The 17780-nt window shown below is 42.5% G+C and overlaps 1 protein-coding gene across 4 annotated transcripts in view; it reads left to right on the top strand.

The window, feature by feature from the left end:
* The window catches only part of ZNF827 (zinc finger protein 827), a 102215-nt gene that overhangs the window by 59666 nt on the left and 24769 nt on the right, over nt 1-17780 (top strand). For all 4 annotated transcript variants that reach the window (XR_008462863.1, XM_054172774.1, XM_054172776.1 and 1 more), the window contains exons 5-8: nt 173-406; nt 11999-12247; nt 12954-13011; nt 17450-17553. Coding sequence is in view for 3 of the 4 variants with exons in the window: in XM_054172774.1 (XP_054028749.1) it covers nt 173-406; nt 11999-12247; nt 12954-13011; nt 17450-17553 (645 nt within the window). In the remaining variant the exon portion in view is untranslated. The remainder of the gene's footprint in view (nt 1-172; nt 407-11998; nt 12248-12953; nt 13012-17449; nt 17554-17780) is intronic.

The raw sequence follows: 17780 nt of genomic DNA, 5'->3' as shown, positions 1-17780 counted from the left end.
TTTGTACAAATGATGCAGGAATTTGTTTACCTCTCGACTGTTGCTTGATGTGCTTGCTTCCAGTACCTGCTGCAGCAGCATTTCTCAGGTTGTGGGTTCTTCAGGTTACTAGCTGCTCTAGGATTATATTTGCATACTTCATTAAGTCTCACTTCTTTCTTTCTCTTGACAGCTGCAAATCAAAAAGAGCCCTTGACTCCTAATTTTAAAGTGAAAGAGGAGCCTAACGATGAAGAAGCTGCAAGTTCAGCCTTGCCTCAGTCCAGCTATGTGTTCAGCCAGGAGTCTGAAGCCCCCGCACCAAACGTCCCCGAGGAGAAACTCAAGCCACAGGAAACGCAGGCAAATGTGATGAGGCAAGACACGTCAGTCAAGGCGGCATCTGAGCTCCTCATGAAGCTCTCAGGTAGATATTTAATGCAGTGACATTCAACTTCTCTTTTTTTGATGACTGCTAGCAGAGTTGCCTTGCAGAAGGAGCATTTAGCATTAGTAGCAAGTGAAGGAACAACGCAGAAGGTCTGTCTACACGGGGTTGCATACATAAGACATCTCGGTTTGGTCTGTCGCCATAGTATCGAATTATCTGTGCTCTGGTTTTCAGATTAATGACTTTGGGATAAGCCAAGAGGAATGATGCCTTAAAGCTTTTAGATGTTGTCATTTTTAAAATGTAGCAAAGCATGATAATACCAATTTATTGGTGCATGTCACTACATTACCATCATCAGAATGTGTCTGAACTGTACTGAACTATACCTGATAAAGCTTTTTAAATACGGACTTGTTTTCCCCCCCTGCCAATATCTTGTACTCAAAATGAGATGCACTATTAGAAAAAAATGTAAACTGAGCCAGCTTTCTGCTATTAGGGAGACCACTTGAACTTGCCTACACTGCCTTAGTGACACATCCTTCTGCCAGACAAGCAGACAGCATGCATGTGTATGCACATGAGTACTGTTGCAGCTGGAGGGAGTCAAATAAAGATGTCTGCTCTGCTAATTGCACTTTGTTTGACTGTCAGAGTTGAGGTTTAACCTTAAGGGAAACTAAAAGGGTTGAATTCTTCCTGCTAGAAGCAGGCTGAGAGAGTGATGAAAAGGCTTTGAACTTCTAATAGACCTCAGTTTTCAGAACTGACATGAAAGTCAGTTTTGGAGGCAGAGTTTTGTGCTTCTGCAGCTAAACTGGCTCAATTAGTTTTTAATTCTTCTCTAAAACTGGACAAGACTTACTTTTTTTTTTTAAGTATGCTAAGCTCATGCAAAAGGTGCCAGCAGCAATGCTTACAAGTCTAGTGACTTCTGAGATCCCTGCCAAGCTTAGCTGAAATGATTTGGCATGCTTGGGTATTGTCAACATTGAACTTGAGCTCAAATTTGTACCTGAAAGACTTTAACCAATTAGGATCTCTCCCATGAATTCTAACATGTAATAAATTCACTCCAGTTCATACCTGCAGACTTTAAGCTGCAGAAGGATTGGAATGATTGATTTACAAGCCTTTTGTGTTAATGCTGCAGAAAGCACTTTCCAGCTACAAAAGTTGATCAGAGGAGAAGTTTGCCAAATTTTCACAGCCTCCCCAATACAAATATTCAGTTACTGATGCAGAGCACTGTTGATGATGGGAACTAGTTTGAGTGTGGTGTTCTGGTGATAGAACTTTACCTCCTAATGAATGTTAATCTGTGACATTTGTTTTTCCTCTTGGAACTTAGACATTCAGATAACTATTTTCATAAAGAAAGAGCTCCATAACCTAATGATTTTTCAGTTACTTCAGAGACATTAGGCTTCTTGATAGCGACTCTTGAATTCAGCACCAGCAGGCTGTGTTTAAATAGTTCCATTACAGGCTATTGTACTATAATATTTGTGCCTTAAGTATCTGTTCACATGAGTGAGATCTGGCACATATGAAACCCTGGTCAAACCTTCAGTCACTCCTGTTGGGAACTCCCAGTCTTTAAAGGAAATGCATTAGTTTTCCATCATAAGATCATAAAAAAAGTGCACCAAGGGAAGTTTAGACTCGAGGTGAGGAGAAAGTTCTTCACTGAGAGAGTCATTCGTCATTGGGATGTGCTGCCCAGGGAGGTGGTGGAGTCACCGTCCCTGGAGGTGTTCAAGAGGGGATTGGACGTGGCACTTGGTGCCATGGTCTAGTCATGAGGTGTTGGGTGACAGGTTGGACTTGATGATCTTTGAGGTCTCTTCCAACCTTGGTGATACTGTGATACTGTGTTACAGTTTTTGCTGATGGTGGCCTTTTTGGTTAATCAAATAGGTAAAGAATTACTCTGGGATGTAGTCAGTTGGTATTGCTGCACTTTGCATTCCTGGATCAGCCAGTGGGTGGGGTTATCACATACACTGTTTTCAGCTGTTTTCTGGATTGCCATCTAAGGCAGAAACTGTAAAGGAGGAAAACACTAAGATTCTGTTTAACACAGGACAAATATAAAAGGGAGATCTAAGATCAGTAATCTCTTTAGTGGTTTTTGTCTAATGTATACTTTATCTGGTAGAATATTGAGATCACTATTGACTTCCCAGCTTATCTTAAGCAATTCTGCACTCTGGTTTTAGTGATTTACGACTTAAACAATTAAGCCACTTCTTCAGAATAAAGTGAAAGGCAAGGACAAACTTCCTCCTTTTTCCTAGTACTGGGGAGAGGGAAAAACTAAATGCAAAGGAATGAGTGTGTCTGGATACTGTACTGTCTGTGGGAAATCTTCAGTCAAGTGCCCTTATTAGATTTGATATATTATATAATTGGGTTTAAGTCAGGTCCTTCCGGGCTCTATATAGGCTTGGTAAAGACTGAGTGGATTACATCCTTGCTGTGTTATTTTCACTTCCTTCCATGTAATACTAATTACCCAAATCTGCACCACATACAAATTCAGCAAAGGATTTTCAGTGCAGTGGTGTTTTGGTTTCTGCATTCCTGACATACATGCTTCTGTTCTCCCCTGCAAATTGTTGCAGTGTCATGGGAGCCTCTTGGAATGTAGGCATAGACCTTGCTGTCTGCTGTGTGAGGGATACACTGGTTTGTGTTTTTCATTGGGCATCTCTTTTCCCAAACAGAGATGCTGTGTTGTTAGCTCAAAGCTGAGCTTGTGAAGTGTAGTGAAAGGCTCTGGACCCTAGTTTACACTGGTGCATACTGTAAGAAAGAGTTACTGCAAATCACCAGCCCCTATAATGGAAAGACTTGTCAGCTACTCAGAAACTACTGTACAGCTAGGAAATCTTAGAAGAGCAAACATATTCTGCTGCAGTAGGACACTAACAGAACATTTACTAGTTGTCATTGTAGAGGTAGATGTTCAGAAACAAGAGAGAAAATATCACACTCTGCTGTCTAGATGTACTGCACAAGATTCTCTCTTTTTCTCAGTAAGGTAAACCTGTCAGGACACTTGTATGCTTCTAGCAGCACACAACCAGTCTTTAAGATCAGGCCCTTACCCTGCATATTACTTTGGTAGAGTCAGACCTTATCTGGAGATGCTGTGACCTTTTATGTCCCTGTTTTCTCCATTGAGTTCCACTTGGCTTCAGATCTTCTACCTCACAGTTCACAAACTTGACACCAAGTCACCTGATACCTAGTTGTGCTTCTTCCAAATGATTTTGGTTTAGTAGTCATGCGGTCTTGGGTGACAGGTTGGACTTGATGATCTTTGAGGTCTCTTCCAACCTTATTGATTCTGTGATTCTATGATTATTCAAGCTAAGAAGGCTAATGTCTCCTGGGCATGTCTGGGATGTTAGGAAGAAGCTCTACACAGAGAGAGTGATTGCCCATTGGAACGGGCTGCCCGGGGAGGTGGTGGAGTCACCATCATTGGAGGTGTTCAGGAGGAGACTTGATGGGGTGCTTGGTGCCGTGGTTTAGTTGATTAGGTGGGTTGGATTAGTTGATAGGTTGGATGTGATGATCTTGAAGGTCTCTTCCAACCTGGTCTATTCTATTCTAATCTATTCTATTCTGTTCTATTCTCATGCTACAAGTAAACATGTGGGCAGAGCCCCTTCCCATCCAGACAGTCAAAAGAAACTGCCAAACAACTCATCTGCTACTTTAAAAAACAAAATCATAGAATCAAGAGTAGCATAGGCTGGAAGAGACCTGAGAGTTCATCTAATCCAACCTCCCTGCCAGGGGTGCCTCGAAACTAGACCAGGTTACTCAAGGCTCCATCCAACCTGGCCTTGAAATAAGTGCCTGTTTGGAAGAAATTACCTTTGGAGGCTAACAGGCAAAGTTTGAGCCGTGAATTAGATCAACAAAGGTGAACTGTGAATTCTGTCCATTACCAAGTCTTGGCTGAGAATAGACCCAATAGTAGACAAAGGGATTTGAGGAGATGGCGAGGTGAGGCAAATCGCTCTCCTCTCTGTTTCGAAGGGTGCTATCCCAGCAGGATGTCAAATTCCTGTTAAGATTCTAAATTCCTATTAAGTGTTGCACAAAGTCACTGATAAAAATGGAAACACTGTATTTCAAATACACCTGAAGCAGTTTATCACCATTATTGCCAGTTCTTTCATGGAAAAACATAGTTGTTTCTCCGAGGGTTTGATTAAGTGATGCAGCCAGCGATCCCTGGTCAGTTTTCTGTGCTTAGTGCTGTGAATTGAAAGGTAGATTTCAGGAAAGACTGAAATTCAAAATAAATGTTTGCATTTACATGCTAATGTTTAGGTCTGAAAACTCATTTTCTGTTGAAATAGTCAAGCTGCTAGTATGTTTGGGGCATACATTATCTTTTGAAAGCATACAGCTTTTTGCCTTCTTGTCCAAAAATGAATGCGTACCTGGAGGTCTATAAAACCTTTTCCAGGCACTGGCATTTTGTAAGTAATATTTTTACCTGGTTCCTTGAATTAAGACATTAGTATGTCCCCATCTTTCCTAGAAATGTTGTCTGAATCACATTTGCCTTTATTTCGGCTCAATCTTATTTGTCACATGCAGGCATTTTGCGTTGCAGTAGTAATTCAGGTTGTTTTCCTCCTCTCATTTTTCAGTGGCTCAGTTCATAGAATCATAGAATCAATAAGGTTGGAAGAGACTACTAGACCATGGCACCAAGTGTCACTTCCAGTCCCCTCTTGAACACCTCCAGGGATGGGGACTCCACCACCTCCCTGGGCAGCACATTCCAACAGCTAACAACTCTCTCTGTGAAGAACTTTCTCCTCACCTCCAGCCTAAATTTCTCCTGGCGCAGCTTGAGACTGTGTCCTCTTGTTCTGGTGCTGGTTGCCTGGGAGAATAGAATAGAATAGAATAAACCAGGTTGGAAGAGACCTTCGAGATCATCATGTCCAACCTATCATCCAACACTACCCAATCAACTAAACCATGCAACCAAGCATCCTGTCAAGCCTCGCCCTGAACACCCCCAGCGGCGGCGACCCCACCACCTCCTCAGGCAGCCCATTCCAATGGGCAATCACTCTCTCTGTGTAAAACTTCCTCCTGACCTCCAGCCTAAACCTCCCCTGACGCAACCTGAGACTGTGCCCTCTTGTTCTGGTACTGGTTGCCTGGGAGAAGAGACCAACCTCCTCCTCACTACAACCCCCCTTCAGGTAGTTGTAGAGAGCAATAATGTCAGAGACCAAACCCCACCTGGCTACAGCCTCCCTTCAGGTAGTTGTAAACAGCAAAAGGTCACCCCTGAGCCTGTCTTCTCCAGGCTAAACAATCCCAGCTCCCTCAGCCTCTCCTCACAGGACTTGTGCTCAAGGCCTCTCATCTACCTCATTGCCCTGCTCTGGACATGTTCAAGAGGTTCCCCACATATTGCACATATCCTTGTTATCACTTGCATATGCATGACCTTTGCACTGTTCAATTCTTGTAATACACCAATTCCCAACATCAACAATCTGTCATAATTTGGGGTTATCAGCAGATGCACTTAGTACATACTTTTTGCACCAAGGTCAGGGAGTAAAATGTTGCCTACAGTTGCACAGAGAAGCATTCTTGGTCAACTCCATTTATTATCACCTAATTATGTGACAATTCCTCTTTCAGCACAACTGAAAGGGGGCTTGGTGTGGTGGGTTATTTTTTCCCTGCTTGACTGATTGTCTATCCACCTGAAAATGTTTGTGCTAATTTCCTATTTCATGCCTTAGTTATTTCTTTGACACTATATCTTACATTTAACTGAAACGACATGGATTAGAACTTCTATTTTAAAAGAAGAACAAGGAAACAGGATGACAGCACAATCCTAGCATACAATGAAGGCCAGAACACCTCAGTGCCACTCCCATTCTGGCACATCTAACATTAGGGCACAGCAAGGTGAAGGACTATCTGAGAAGGCTTTAAATTAGCTCCTAACAAAACCATTCCAGTCACAACAGCGCAGACTTGTAGAGGAACTAACAGTATCAGTTTAAGAAGTTTTGCTTACTGGCAGTGCTACCTCTGTGTGTGTGGCTGGCCAGCTGCTGTCAGATTTACCTCATTTTAAGGCTCATGTGGCTTTATGCTTGGCTGTCATCAGCAGTGTGAATTGACAATGAAAAGGACTCCATGGCTGGTAAGCTGTTATTCTTAGCAGTCACAAACCCTTTCCAGGTTTACTGGGTTGTGTTAGCAGTTTTTTGCTTTATTGTTACAATGATGAAGAAAAAGTACAGTACTACATTCTTTGGGTAATGGGGCAGGGACACACACACAGAAACTAACCTTTCTACAGGTTTATTTGTCTTAACTTCAAGTGCTTGTGTGGAGCTTGGATGCTGTGTTTGGAGGCAGCTGTGTCAGGACCTCATAAGAGTCTCCATATCTGGATTGCAGAGGAACCTTGATAACGGGCAGAGGAGTGTAAATATAATCTCTAGCCAGCTTCCTAGAAAGCTTGGGGCAGCAGCAGGTGCTTCTGTAGAAGCCCAGGAAAGTTAGAGAAGAGTATGACCCAAAATAAGACTTTCTATTAATGGGAGATACAGAGATGGCAAACCATGGCAAGTCACATCACAACAGTAAATCCCATTGCTGGCTGAGAGGTTTGGGGTTTGGTTTTTGTTTGTTTGTTTGTTTAGCTGTCTGGGATTTTTGGTTTGGTTTGGGTGCTTTGTGTATGTGTTGGGGGTGGGTGGGTGGTTGTTTTTATTGCTGTTATTGTTTGGGGGTTGTTGGTTTGGTGTGGTTTTTTTGGTTGGAGTGAAGCTGTGCTTTACAGTGTAGGAAAAGGTGCAGCTTTCTAGATGGCTAGGTTTATTATTTCAGTGCATCAGGTTCTCTCTTTCTTGTTGTTGTAAATGACTGCATGTGTGGACATTTTCAAATTCTTCTTGGTCTATGCTTTGTGGAGTTGGCTGTGTTCTTTGAGTAGGGTCTTTCAGGTAAGCATCACGGCGCTACCACTGAAATGGAAGGAACAGCAGGTACATATCACAACTCAAATTAGTCCTTCGCTTTCATTTTCTCCTTTCTTTTGTTTTTTGTTGGCTTTCACTTTGGTGAAACTAAGCCCACAGTTGCAGAATTCTGTAACATGGGAGTTCAGAAGCTGCTTTTTGTGACTTTATTTTTTTTAAGGCACTGATTAAAGGCCCATTGCCATTGTCTCTTGTAAAACAGCAGTTTGAGAAAGGTGCTAGGAAAATAAAGCATCGAGCACAGCGCCCTAGGGAACGTCAGATGGTCCTTGGCGTGTCTCTGTAGCAGGACCTTCAGGGCTCGCCAACTGTTCCCTACCTCTGAGGTTTTATTTGAGCTGGTTTAGGGTATGTTTTGTTTCCAGCAAATCAGAACAATTAACATAACAAAATGCCTGATTCTCCATACTGTAAGCTTTTGAAGTTGGTACGAGTTGACCCTGTCTGTTTGATTGTGAAAACCAGTCCACGAGTGCGATTTATGAGACATATGGGAAAGGCTTTCCTATCTAAGTTGATTTGTAAAGCCAGTGGGCATTTCAGCAGGGATGAAGCTTTAACTAAAATGGTGGGAAGAGGCATGAATGATTTAACAAGGATTCATTTGATTTCAGCAAGGGACAGTCATTGCACAGCCAATGTATCAGCAAAAGGAAGAAGCCCTTATAATATTCTTTGCATCCCTTGCCAAGTTCAGCTTCACCTGCTCCTTCCTGACCCCATCCCTACAGAACCAGGAATTGTCTCTGTACTCTTCCCTGCTTCCACTGCCTGTGTATTTCCTTCTTGCCCTTTAGTTTGAACAGCAGGTCTCGACTCAGCCACTCTAGTCTCTTGCCTTCCTTGGGAAAGGAAGTTAACAGCAGAAAAAGGCATTCAGTGATTTTGTTCCTCTTCTGTCAGATGAGCAATGTTGACTGCTGTGCTGTTGTTCTGAGCTTCCTCCAGGTTAGTTTAGAATGAATAGCAGACCATGTTTAGGAGATCGTGATCTGGACACTTTAAAGCCACTTCAGTCTTTATCCCCTGCTGGTTTTTGCTAGGAATTAGATGTCTGTACTTTTGTGAAATTCTTGCATGGAGAAAATGGCTCTGATATGCTACCTTGGTATTCTGATACACTGCAGTTTATTTAACCTAGCCCATCTACTCAAGGAGAGACACAAAAGTGGAAAAAAGCCAAAGCTATCACAATTTTAATTATTTGAAACAGGAGACCTTTTGGTGTACCAGTCCTTGACTTGAAAAGCTTTAGCTGCACTATGACCGTGTGAGATACCTATGTAAAGGAATAAGGGCTATCGCCTTACCCCACAAATGAACTGTCTGCAGCACAGAAGGGAAAATAATCTTCAAGAAGGCACAGTTTGCCTGTCTGGTGAGATGGGTATGGGCATAACCTTCGTTACAGGCTTTCACCAGCACGAGATCTAGCACAGCTGGGTTGTGTGCTTGTGATTGCTGCTCGCGGGACAGACTTTTTCCCTTTCATCAGCACTTGTAAAATGATCAGAGACCCTCCTTCGGTCTTCTGTCTGTCTTTGCTTTTGGACATCAGAGTCTGACAGGACTCATATTTGGCAGGGATGTTCTGTCAGATCAAAAGCGTGCAGCTGGGAAGAGAAAGGTCAAAGGAAATGATCAAATATGTAAATTTAGTTAGGGCAATTTGAGTGCTGGCTAATTGTGAGGAGGAGAAGGTCACTAGTATTGCTTGACTCCTGCTTTACTTGGGGTCATATCAGTTTGATTCTAAAGCATTTCCAGGACAGGGAATTAAACTCTGTGGAGTAGGAACAGAAATAGAAAGAATATTTTAAAAGCAGAGAGAGCAGCAAAGGTCAGCTTGACTCTGCACCTAAATTTGGCAGCTGGGTGCAGAGCTCGGTCTGTCAAGCATCTGAAGAAGTCATTTGTTTGCAGGGTTACCTGAGCTTTTGATTGACAGCGTTACCTGATGCGTTCCTGTGCTGTTCTGTGTTCACTTTCGATGCACAGCATGCTATTTTTACACTTCTCGGCACAGATGCAACATTCTGTGGCTCCATAACGAGAGGCTAATGGGAGCTTTAACTAAAGAGAGAAAGAAAAAGAAAAGGCATTGTCTGCATTACATGATATTTCTCAAGTCTCTCCACTTGAGGATTCATGATGAAAATTAACAAAGTCTGAAATGGATCTGTGAAGTCATAGATGGTAAAGATTTTTATCAAGGCATGTATGCTTCCTTAAAGGTCAAGAAATGCCATAAGATAAGATTGAAAGCATTTCATGTAAATTGTTCCTGGAACATATCCAAGTGACTTCTGTCTCCTGGCTTTGAATATTATTATTTCTAAATCATTACTCCTTTTTTTTTAAAGAGTTGTAGGCAGCAAAGCTGAGGGTTTTTTTTTTTTCCTCCAGTTGTTCTGAAGAACAATAGGAACATGGGGAGAGGGAGAAACCAGGGGAATGAGAAAGGAGTGGGTGACACAGATCAGTTTGATTTTAGGTGGAATGCATTTACCTTCATGCTGAAGGGATTCTGCTCACTTGGCTTGAGACTGCAGCACGATGCCAACCAATTAACTAACTTGAGGGTATTATCAGGGATGACCAAACAATGATTTGCTGCCCCTTGAAATTCACTGTAATATTGGTGATGCTTGGAGCATTCACACTTGGAGTAAAATCTGTGAGTCTGACACCATCATAGGTAAGTTAGGAGGGCAAAAACAAGAGTGACATAAAGTGAAGTTACTGGTCATCCCCTCCCCTGCCCCCTCCCCACCTTTTTATTCTTTCTGACCCAAAGGCAATGGAAGATATTCTTTGGTTTTGTTGTTTGGGGTTGGGTTGGTTTGGTTGTTCATTTGTTTTGGGATTTTTTTTTCCCCAGAGCCTTCTAAGTAGTAAAATTTGACAGATGACAGACTTCCAGGTGAGGAAACTCATTGTGCAGAGTGCCTCCTCTGCTATCAGAATGGCCAGCACCAGCCTGCACCAGTTAGCATGTATATAGATCAGATGTGATCGTGACCCCTGAGTCTGGACAAGGGCCAGACTGCTCTCTCACATCCTAATCCACTCAGCTTCTAAGCTCTGTTTCTCTGGCTGTGTGTACTGCAGTGTTCCTGTCCTTGCTCTCTACCTCAGGCTCCTTTGCTGGCTGCCAGGGTTGCCTTTTCCTCCTTTTGCTCATGAAGCTATTCAAGCTCACGCTTTCCCTTGACTCCAGCTGTGGAGGCAACATAGGTGACAGTTTAGGGCATGTGCTAATCCTGAGTAAACAGAAGCAGATTTTTCTTGAGGTTTTCAGTATTTTGGCTGGTACCAGAAGGACATGTACAGGTTTAGGCAAAATTAATGAATCCTATGTAGTTTTTGGTTGTTGGAGTGATTCCTTACCTGGATGGTCTTCGTGCATTCATTTTCTTGATTCTCCCAAGCATATTGCCTGTCTTAGGCTTCCTGTTTCCTGTGTATCTGGTCAGCATCCAACCAGTAAGGGCAACACAGAGTTGAGCAGTTCTGCCATGATACCACTGTCCTTTCAGAAGCACTCTGAATAAAAATAGTGTTTAAGAAAAATCCATCATCTTTCTCTGAAACTAAACTGAGAATAAATTATGCAGGTCTTCAACTTCTCTTTTCACAGCAGAATGTCTGAATCAAAAGGCCTGTGTAGGTATTTAAGGTGTGGTAGGCAAATTACTTTGGAACCTTGGTTTTGAGATTTCAGAGCTTTTATTCTGAAGAAAAAAACATCACTTACTTTGCAGCCAAATCAGAGTGTTCAGCAATGCCTGGGGAATCTCAAGTGTAGAAAGTGAACACAGGTTGGCTTTTAGGCTATGGTTTTGTTCGCTAGACCTAGGACACCAGAGAGGAATGTAAGGGAGGAAGGGAAAGAGCTTATGGAAACTGGTCATTAAGGTTATTTGCTCCTGTAATGTATGAGGGGCTATCCATGCTTGTTAAAAATCAGACTTCAGAAAAGCATGGCCCCCAGAATACTTCTGTCATCTTGAAAGCATATGCAGATGTAACAAACCAGTTCTGGATGTGGTTGTCTGGAATTTTCTGTGAAAGACAGAGGGCAGAAGAGGAGCAGATAAGGTTTCCTCCTCCACCCCTGTCCCCATTCCAGACCTTCTGTCTGTCCTGGTACTTCTGCTGATAAAGAGTAATTGGGATTTGTCAGCGGTCTTCAGCGCACACCTTCGGAGAGCTGGTGTGTGTTACTGAACGAGGCTGCAACCTCATTTACTAAACACAGAGCTTCAGTAAGTGCTGCGTGATCACCCTGTATTCCTAGAAAGTGCCACCCCTCTCATGTTTACAAATACACAACTGTTTTCTGCTCTCTAGCTTGGAAAATGATTTTCAAGAGATTGCTTCTATTTCTGAGCCCCAGAAGGATACAGCAGCAGTCAGCTGCTTGCTTCCCTTACCATTTGCAGCGATGCAGCATACAAATTATAACTTCCTAATTGTGATTCCTGCTTTGAGTGCTCTGAAAAATTGTGGCCTAATTAAGTAATTGTGGCGGCTGTTTGTTGTTTTTTTAAATCCATATTTGCAGCTGAGAGTTACAAGGAAATCCAGATGGTAAAGATAAAGGAGGAACCAATGGAAGTTGACATCCATGAATCGCAGGCTTCGGTGTCACCCAGCCAACCCAGCCAAAACGTTGGCTACAGCACTTTATTAGGGCGAGACATTAGCGAGCACATACAGAAGGCGCCAGAAGGTCGTGTGGTCCCAGAAAGAAATCTCTTCAGCCAAGATATATCAGTGAAGATGGCATCCGAGCTGCTCTTCCAGTTATCAGGTAAAAGCAGTGGAAATATTCAGTAGTTGCATTTAAAGAACAAAACAGATCGTGTGTACAACCGCTAAGGTGCTTTGAAAGCGTGAGACTGCTAAGGCTGAAAAATAACAGGGGTGAGAGCCCTTCCACCCTCACATTTGGAACGCAAAAGCCTTGCCAAATGTCCCCTCTAGTTAGCATATGCTTTAGAGCACTGTGACACTCAGGTCAGGGTCACAATACTTGAACTGAATTGGAAAAGCCGGAGTTCAGCTCCTGTGTTTTTGAAAGCTAATTAAACAATTGCTGACAACTGGTTGGTCCAGGCCTGGGAGTATAGGGGGACCTATAGATGGCAATTCCTGGCATAAGCAGCTGCAGCATGCAGTGCTCCAGGGGCTGCACTGCCCATTTCTCTTGACAAAGAAGGTGAACCTCAGCTGTTACATAAACACAATGACACTGGCTCTGTGTTGAATGAATGCCTGCACTACACACTCTGCACAGAGCACTAGCACTGAAACATGGAGCTGAAAAAAATGTGTTGGGTGTTAGTTTAAATAGAGTTGTGTCCATTTTCTCATCCTGCTATAACCGTTTACCCTAAATTACTCTGGATTATGCTGTTGTCAGAAAGCATTAAAATAGTTCTGCTGGATAAAACCTGATAGGGAAAAGATGGTATATGCTCATCACAAAAAAACCCACTGTTTTTATTCCCCTGCAGAAAAGGTGAGCAAAGAGCACAACCACAATAAAGACAACACCATCAGAACTACAGCCAGGTAAGAACAATCCATTGTTACCTGCAAAGCTGTAGTGTAAATGGAATTGCTTCATTTTGCCTTGTGAACTCGCATGTGTCTGTCTCCTGGAAGTGTGACCTGGTCCTGCAAGTGTGAGATATTCTCATGGGTAATGTAAGCTGTATCTGAATAGTTACACCTATAGAACTGCTTGCTTGGCCTACATGAGACAAAAGGCCTTTGGGCCAAAATGACTCTTCTCATCAAATCAAATATTCACACATCATTTTAAGTTGGTTTTTTTTTTTCCCCCCTACAAACCCTGAAACTTAAAAGAAACTGCCTAGTACATGCAATGCTTGAGGGAAGGACAGGCTAACCGCTGGATTTTAAGACCCAAACCTATGGAAGAGGAGGAGGTTTTGATTCAGTCTTCTGACAAACTCAGATTTCTTTAACAACATTTCAGTTTAGTATTTCTGCCATCTCACTGCCTTCTAGAGATGAATTTTTAAAAGCCAGGCTGTAAGACACTGCTAATGAAACATTTGTTAAAGGTTACAGTCACAGTCACACAACGAATGAAGTTATCCAGGAGTTAAAATCATGATCCAATTATAGCACGTGCCTTTAAAGAAGCAAGCACTTTACAGTGTGGTGGCTGGGAACAAGCCCGTGAGTTGTTTGCATCGATGTGAGCAGCAAAGGGAGGAATGGAAAATGCAAAGCTCACATTATGTAAGTAGTGGCTAGAACTGGTCAAAGATTCAGAGCCCATGGTGCAGTAGGCAAGGATTGGCAAGGCTATATTTATTTCCTACCCAAGAGTTCCTGAATCAGAGTGGATGGGTTTGGAGACTGAGCACACTGAAGCAATGAAGAATTCCTTCAAAGACAGAGTAAGACCTCCTGTGCCTCTGCAGCCCCTTCTGCAGAAGTTCCTAGCATGTTTTGTGCCTGCTGAGACAGCTTTGTCCGGACAGAAACTGAGAAGTGTTTCAGTTGCAGAAGAAAAGCTCTCTAGGATATGTTACTCTTGCATTCCTAGGCCTATCCCATTCATTCATGGTAACTCTAATAAATAACTTATTCAGTTTTAATAAACTGACCAGCTCAGTAACTGTACATTAGGGACTTCTCAATGTTACAAGTTGAAGGATAATTAAATTCAGCTTGTAATGTCTGGCTACTGTGAATGCTTCCTATATTTGTTGGTTTGGGAATTTGTGGAACATGCAGGGGGTGACAACTAGTCAGTTGAAAATAGGTTTCAGTGTCTCATGATGTTACCAGCAGGACTGGTGTGAGAATCCTGAGCTACTTTTGGATCTATCAAAGATAATTTGAACTGGAAAGGTTGAGGGCACTTCAAAGATAACTTCCCTTCTTCTGGATGCCAGCTGTTAAGAGGGTAGCACAGTTGGCTGTTGTGAAGCTTGCACTGAGTTTTACTGGGAGAATTGCTGCTACCCATCAGGGCATGAAGTGCTGTGTGCCTGGTTCAGTCCTTCCCTGTGCTTTTCTTACCTTACCTTACCTATCTATTAACAGAAGACATGAATGAGAAGAGCCTCTTAAGGGGAGGTGAGTCAATCTACTAAATCTTGGAGCTGAAACAGATTGACTTGCAAGACCTTGCCAAAAACAACCCAGCCCAAAGCAAACAAACAGCTGGAAGCCTTTACTGGTAAGGGTACGATGCCTTCTCAAAAATAGATTGCGATGGAGGACAGAGGCACTCAGACTGCATGAAGGAAACATGTGGTGGTGTGGTTTGGCTCACCAGCCAACATCTGCAGTGATCACAGGCGTTTGAATCACAGTCCTTATCTGAAGTTTGACAGCTGCAAAGAGCCAAGGTGAGGTCAGTGTTGGCCACCTGTGACTAGCTGGGGAGCTGAGAGATCAAACTGTGTCACTGGCAGAGCCCAGCAAGATGGGCTGCGCAGGCACTTTTTGCTGCCTTGCTACAGATTTACATTTCTAACTGCCCCCTGTCTGTTGCTGTTCCTCCTGTGAGTATCCCTGGACTTTGCAAGCATTTACTTCCATATGACTTTGCTTAAGCAGCTGAAACTGGCAAGGATTCCTCAGTTCAGCGACTGGGATGGTAGAGCCTGCCATCTGTGATACGAAGACAGAAAGTGGAGAAGCAAATGATCTGGAAGCGTGTACGCCAGCATAAGATGCCAAAATAAGCTTCTTTCATCTAGAGAACTGTGGAGCCATAAAACTGGAAAAGTGCTGCCAAAAAGAAAAAAAAAAAAGAAAGAAAGGAAAAAAAGAAAAAAAGAACCAATACTAAGGCTGAATCTTCATCAGAAGAAGGGACTTTGTGCAGTGTTTGAGAACAATTTATGTAGCTTCTTACTATGAAGCGCAGGAGCTCCTGCTCCATACAGTGCAGTGGGAAATGGAGGAAATATCTGCTGAAATAGAAATAATAATAGAGCCAGCTGAAGAGACTCAGCTGCGTTCTAGGGGGAGGCAGAAAAGAGGTACCCAGGATGGCTCTGCAATTCAGAGAGGGAAATCCTTGGGACACAACACGATGCAGGCCTCAGCAGCGACCTGCTCACCGTAGATGGTCTAGCCTGAAATAGATAAGCTCTGCTCCATCCATTTTGCTTAGAACCAGCAGTGAGCAGTGTCCCAGTGACTGAATCTGAGGTTCAAGCAGGAGACCCAACATGGGAACCCAAGCAGATTACAAGATTTTGAAGAGTTACAACAGCAATAAACCTCTTTTATTGGTGTTTTCTTTCAAATCATTATTAAACCAGTGAGAGGAATGCTACAATAAATGATGCCATATTTTTATACAGTGTCAGCCTGCTTTATATTATGTCACCCTGAGTGGGAGGTTTGGAAAAAGTTAAGATTCACACATGTGTGCTGGAGCTGGTTTGCTTTATCCTGATCACTTGGGTTTTGGAGCTTCATGCATTGTTAGCTGTCTGCATGCACTGAGCTGTGCAGGTTTAGGGTAGCTTCGTGCCTTATGCTCCAGCACAAGCTAATGTTAACTGTGTTTATGATTATGCATATTTGTGAAAGAAAAAAACAACCCAACCAACCAAAGAACAAAGCCAAACCAGGCAATCTAATGAAAGCCACCACCAGCAACAGCAAAGCAAAAATCTTCACCACAAAACAACAACAAAAAAAATCCCAGTAACTGTCATATATGGAGCAGCACAAAATAAACAATGGCCAACCAACTTAATGAGAAAGTAAAGAACAGCACTGCCAAAAGCATGATGTGCTCAAGCTAACTAATGATCAACAAGCTTCCCAAAGGAATGCAGGTGACTCAGTGGAGAGCACTTTGCTCTCTGCAGCAAAGCTACATGAGGGAAAACTTAACCCGAGTGCTCTAAATGAGAGCATTTGCTTATCTGGACTGGTCAGCTTGGTTAGCGCTGCTGACACACTTTGTGGGTCCGGACTGCCTGCTGTGGAGCACTGTGTAGGATCACATAGTATGTTTTTATCCTGAGAAGGTTCTCCAGTTTTATTATTGAATAAGAACAGTCTGCAGTAATCAGCTGGCCTCCGTTTTTGCACCTTTAAGACACCTGCAATACCCCAGCCTGTTCAGGTTTCTCAGTATGTGAGATCAGAACTCATGCAATTCTCTTTTTGCCTAGAAGAAATGGATAGTTCACATGCAGATGGAATATGCTGCCCTAGAAAGCAGCTTTCCAAGAAAGACTGTCCCTTCCCACTTGGACTTGGTTTTTATGTACCTCTTAACTGATGTCTGTTTGTACTGTAGACAAGAAATTCTTGTCTCTGTTATGATCTGTAATGGAGCAGAAAAGGAAATACTTTGACAGAAATGCCAATTCACTATTGAAATTGACTTTTTTACTGCCTGCTAATTAAAACCAAAGCATGCTGTGATTTTTGGAGTCAAGTAGCTGACGATTTTTGCACTTAATACTCTCAGGGAACTAACCATTCAGTTAGCTTATATGAATTGTTTCCTGCTTTAAAAGGCAAACCCAGGAGGCTTATTTCATTCATGGAATGCTGTGTCAAAAGCCAACTTTGCAGCTTTTTACCCTAAAGTTTGGAAAGTTTGGGGGTTAAAAATAATTACTTTCTACTTCAGGTTATGAAATAATAACGTTCCCCCCATTTCCTGATTGCCCTCTCCAGGCATGACAGTAGAATACAGATATTTTTTGAAGCATTAATTTTAATGACATACAATGTATTGTGATGTAGCAAATCTGAGATGTAGAACTGTGGTTAAAAGCTGTTTGGGAGGTCTTCAGTTTTCACTTCAAGAGGCAACTTAACCAAAACTTGCCTCTCCTCCACACCTTGCCTCACGGTCTGCGTATCTTTCAGCATGAATTCTGTTTTCAACAAGATTGCATTTGTTATGATATGAAGATGTTGGGATCAAAACCCCTATTTGCTGCCTGCCTGTTTGTTTACAAAAAGGCATCTTGTCTTTTTCCTATAGCCCTTTCTTTTCTGAAGACACGTTTAGACAATCACCATTCACTTCCAACTCAAAAGATCTGCTGCCTAATGAGACTGCTCTTCATGGAAGGACATCTGCACCAGGTCAGACACCCTTTTTTCCTTCATTACTTCCAGTTCATATGTGTTTTTAAAATTTTCTTGTTGTCAGCTCAACCACCTGACAAATGTGCTTAGAAGTAGTTTGCTTTGTCAAAAGGCAACTCTTTCTCTCTCACAGTGAGTATATATTATTAAGAAGTTAACTCTTGCTGAAGCCTTTAAACTCCTATTTCTGTGATTTGTCCAAGAGTCTGTAACAGATTAAACTC

The sequence above is a fragment of the Dryobates pubescens genome, chromosome 24 (genome assembly GCF_014839835.1).
Source record: "Dryobates pubescens isolate bDryPub1 chromosome 24, bDryPub1.pri, whole genome shotgun sequence".
Taxonomy (NCBI): domain Eukaryota; kingdom Metazoa; phylum Chordata; class Aves; order Piciformes; family Picidae; genus Dryobates; species Dryobates pubescens.
Note: the sequence above shows the minus strand (reverse complement) of the source record. Positions and strands in the feature narration are given on the sequence as shown.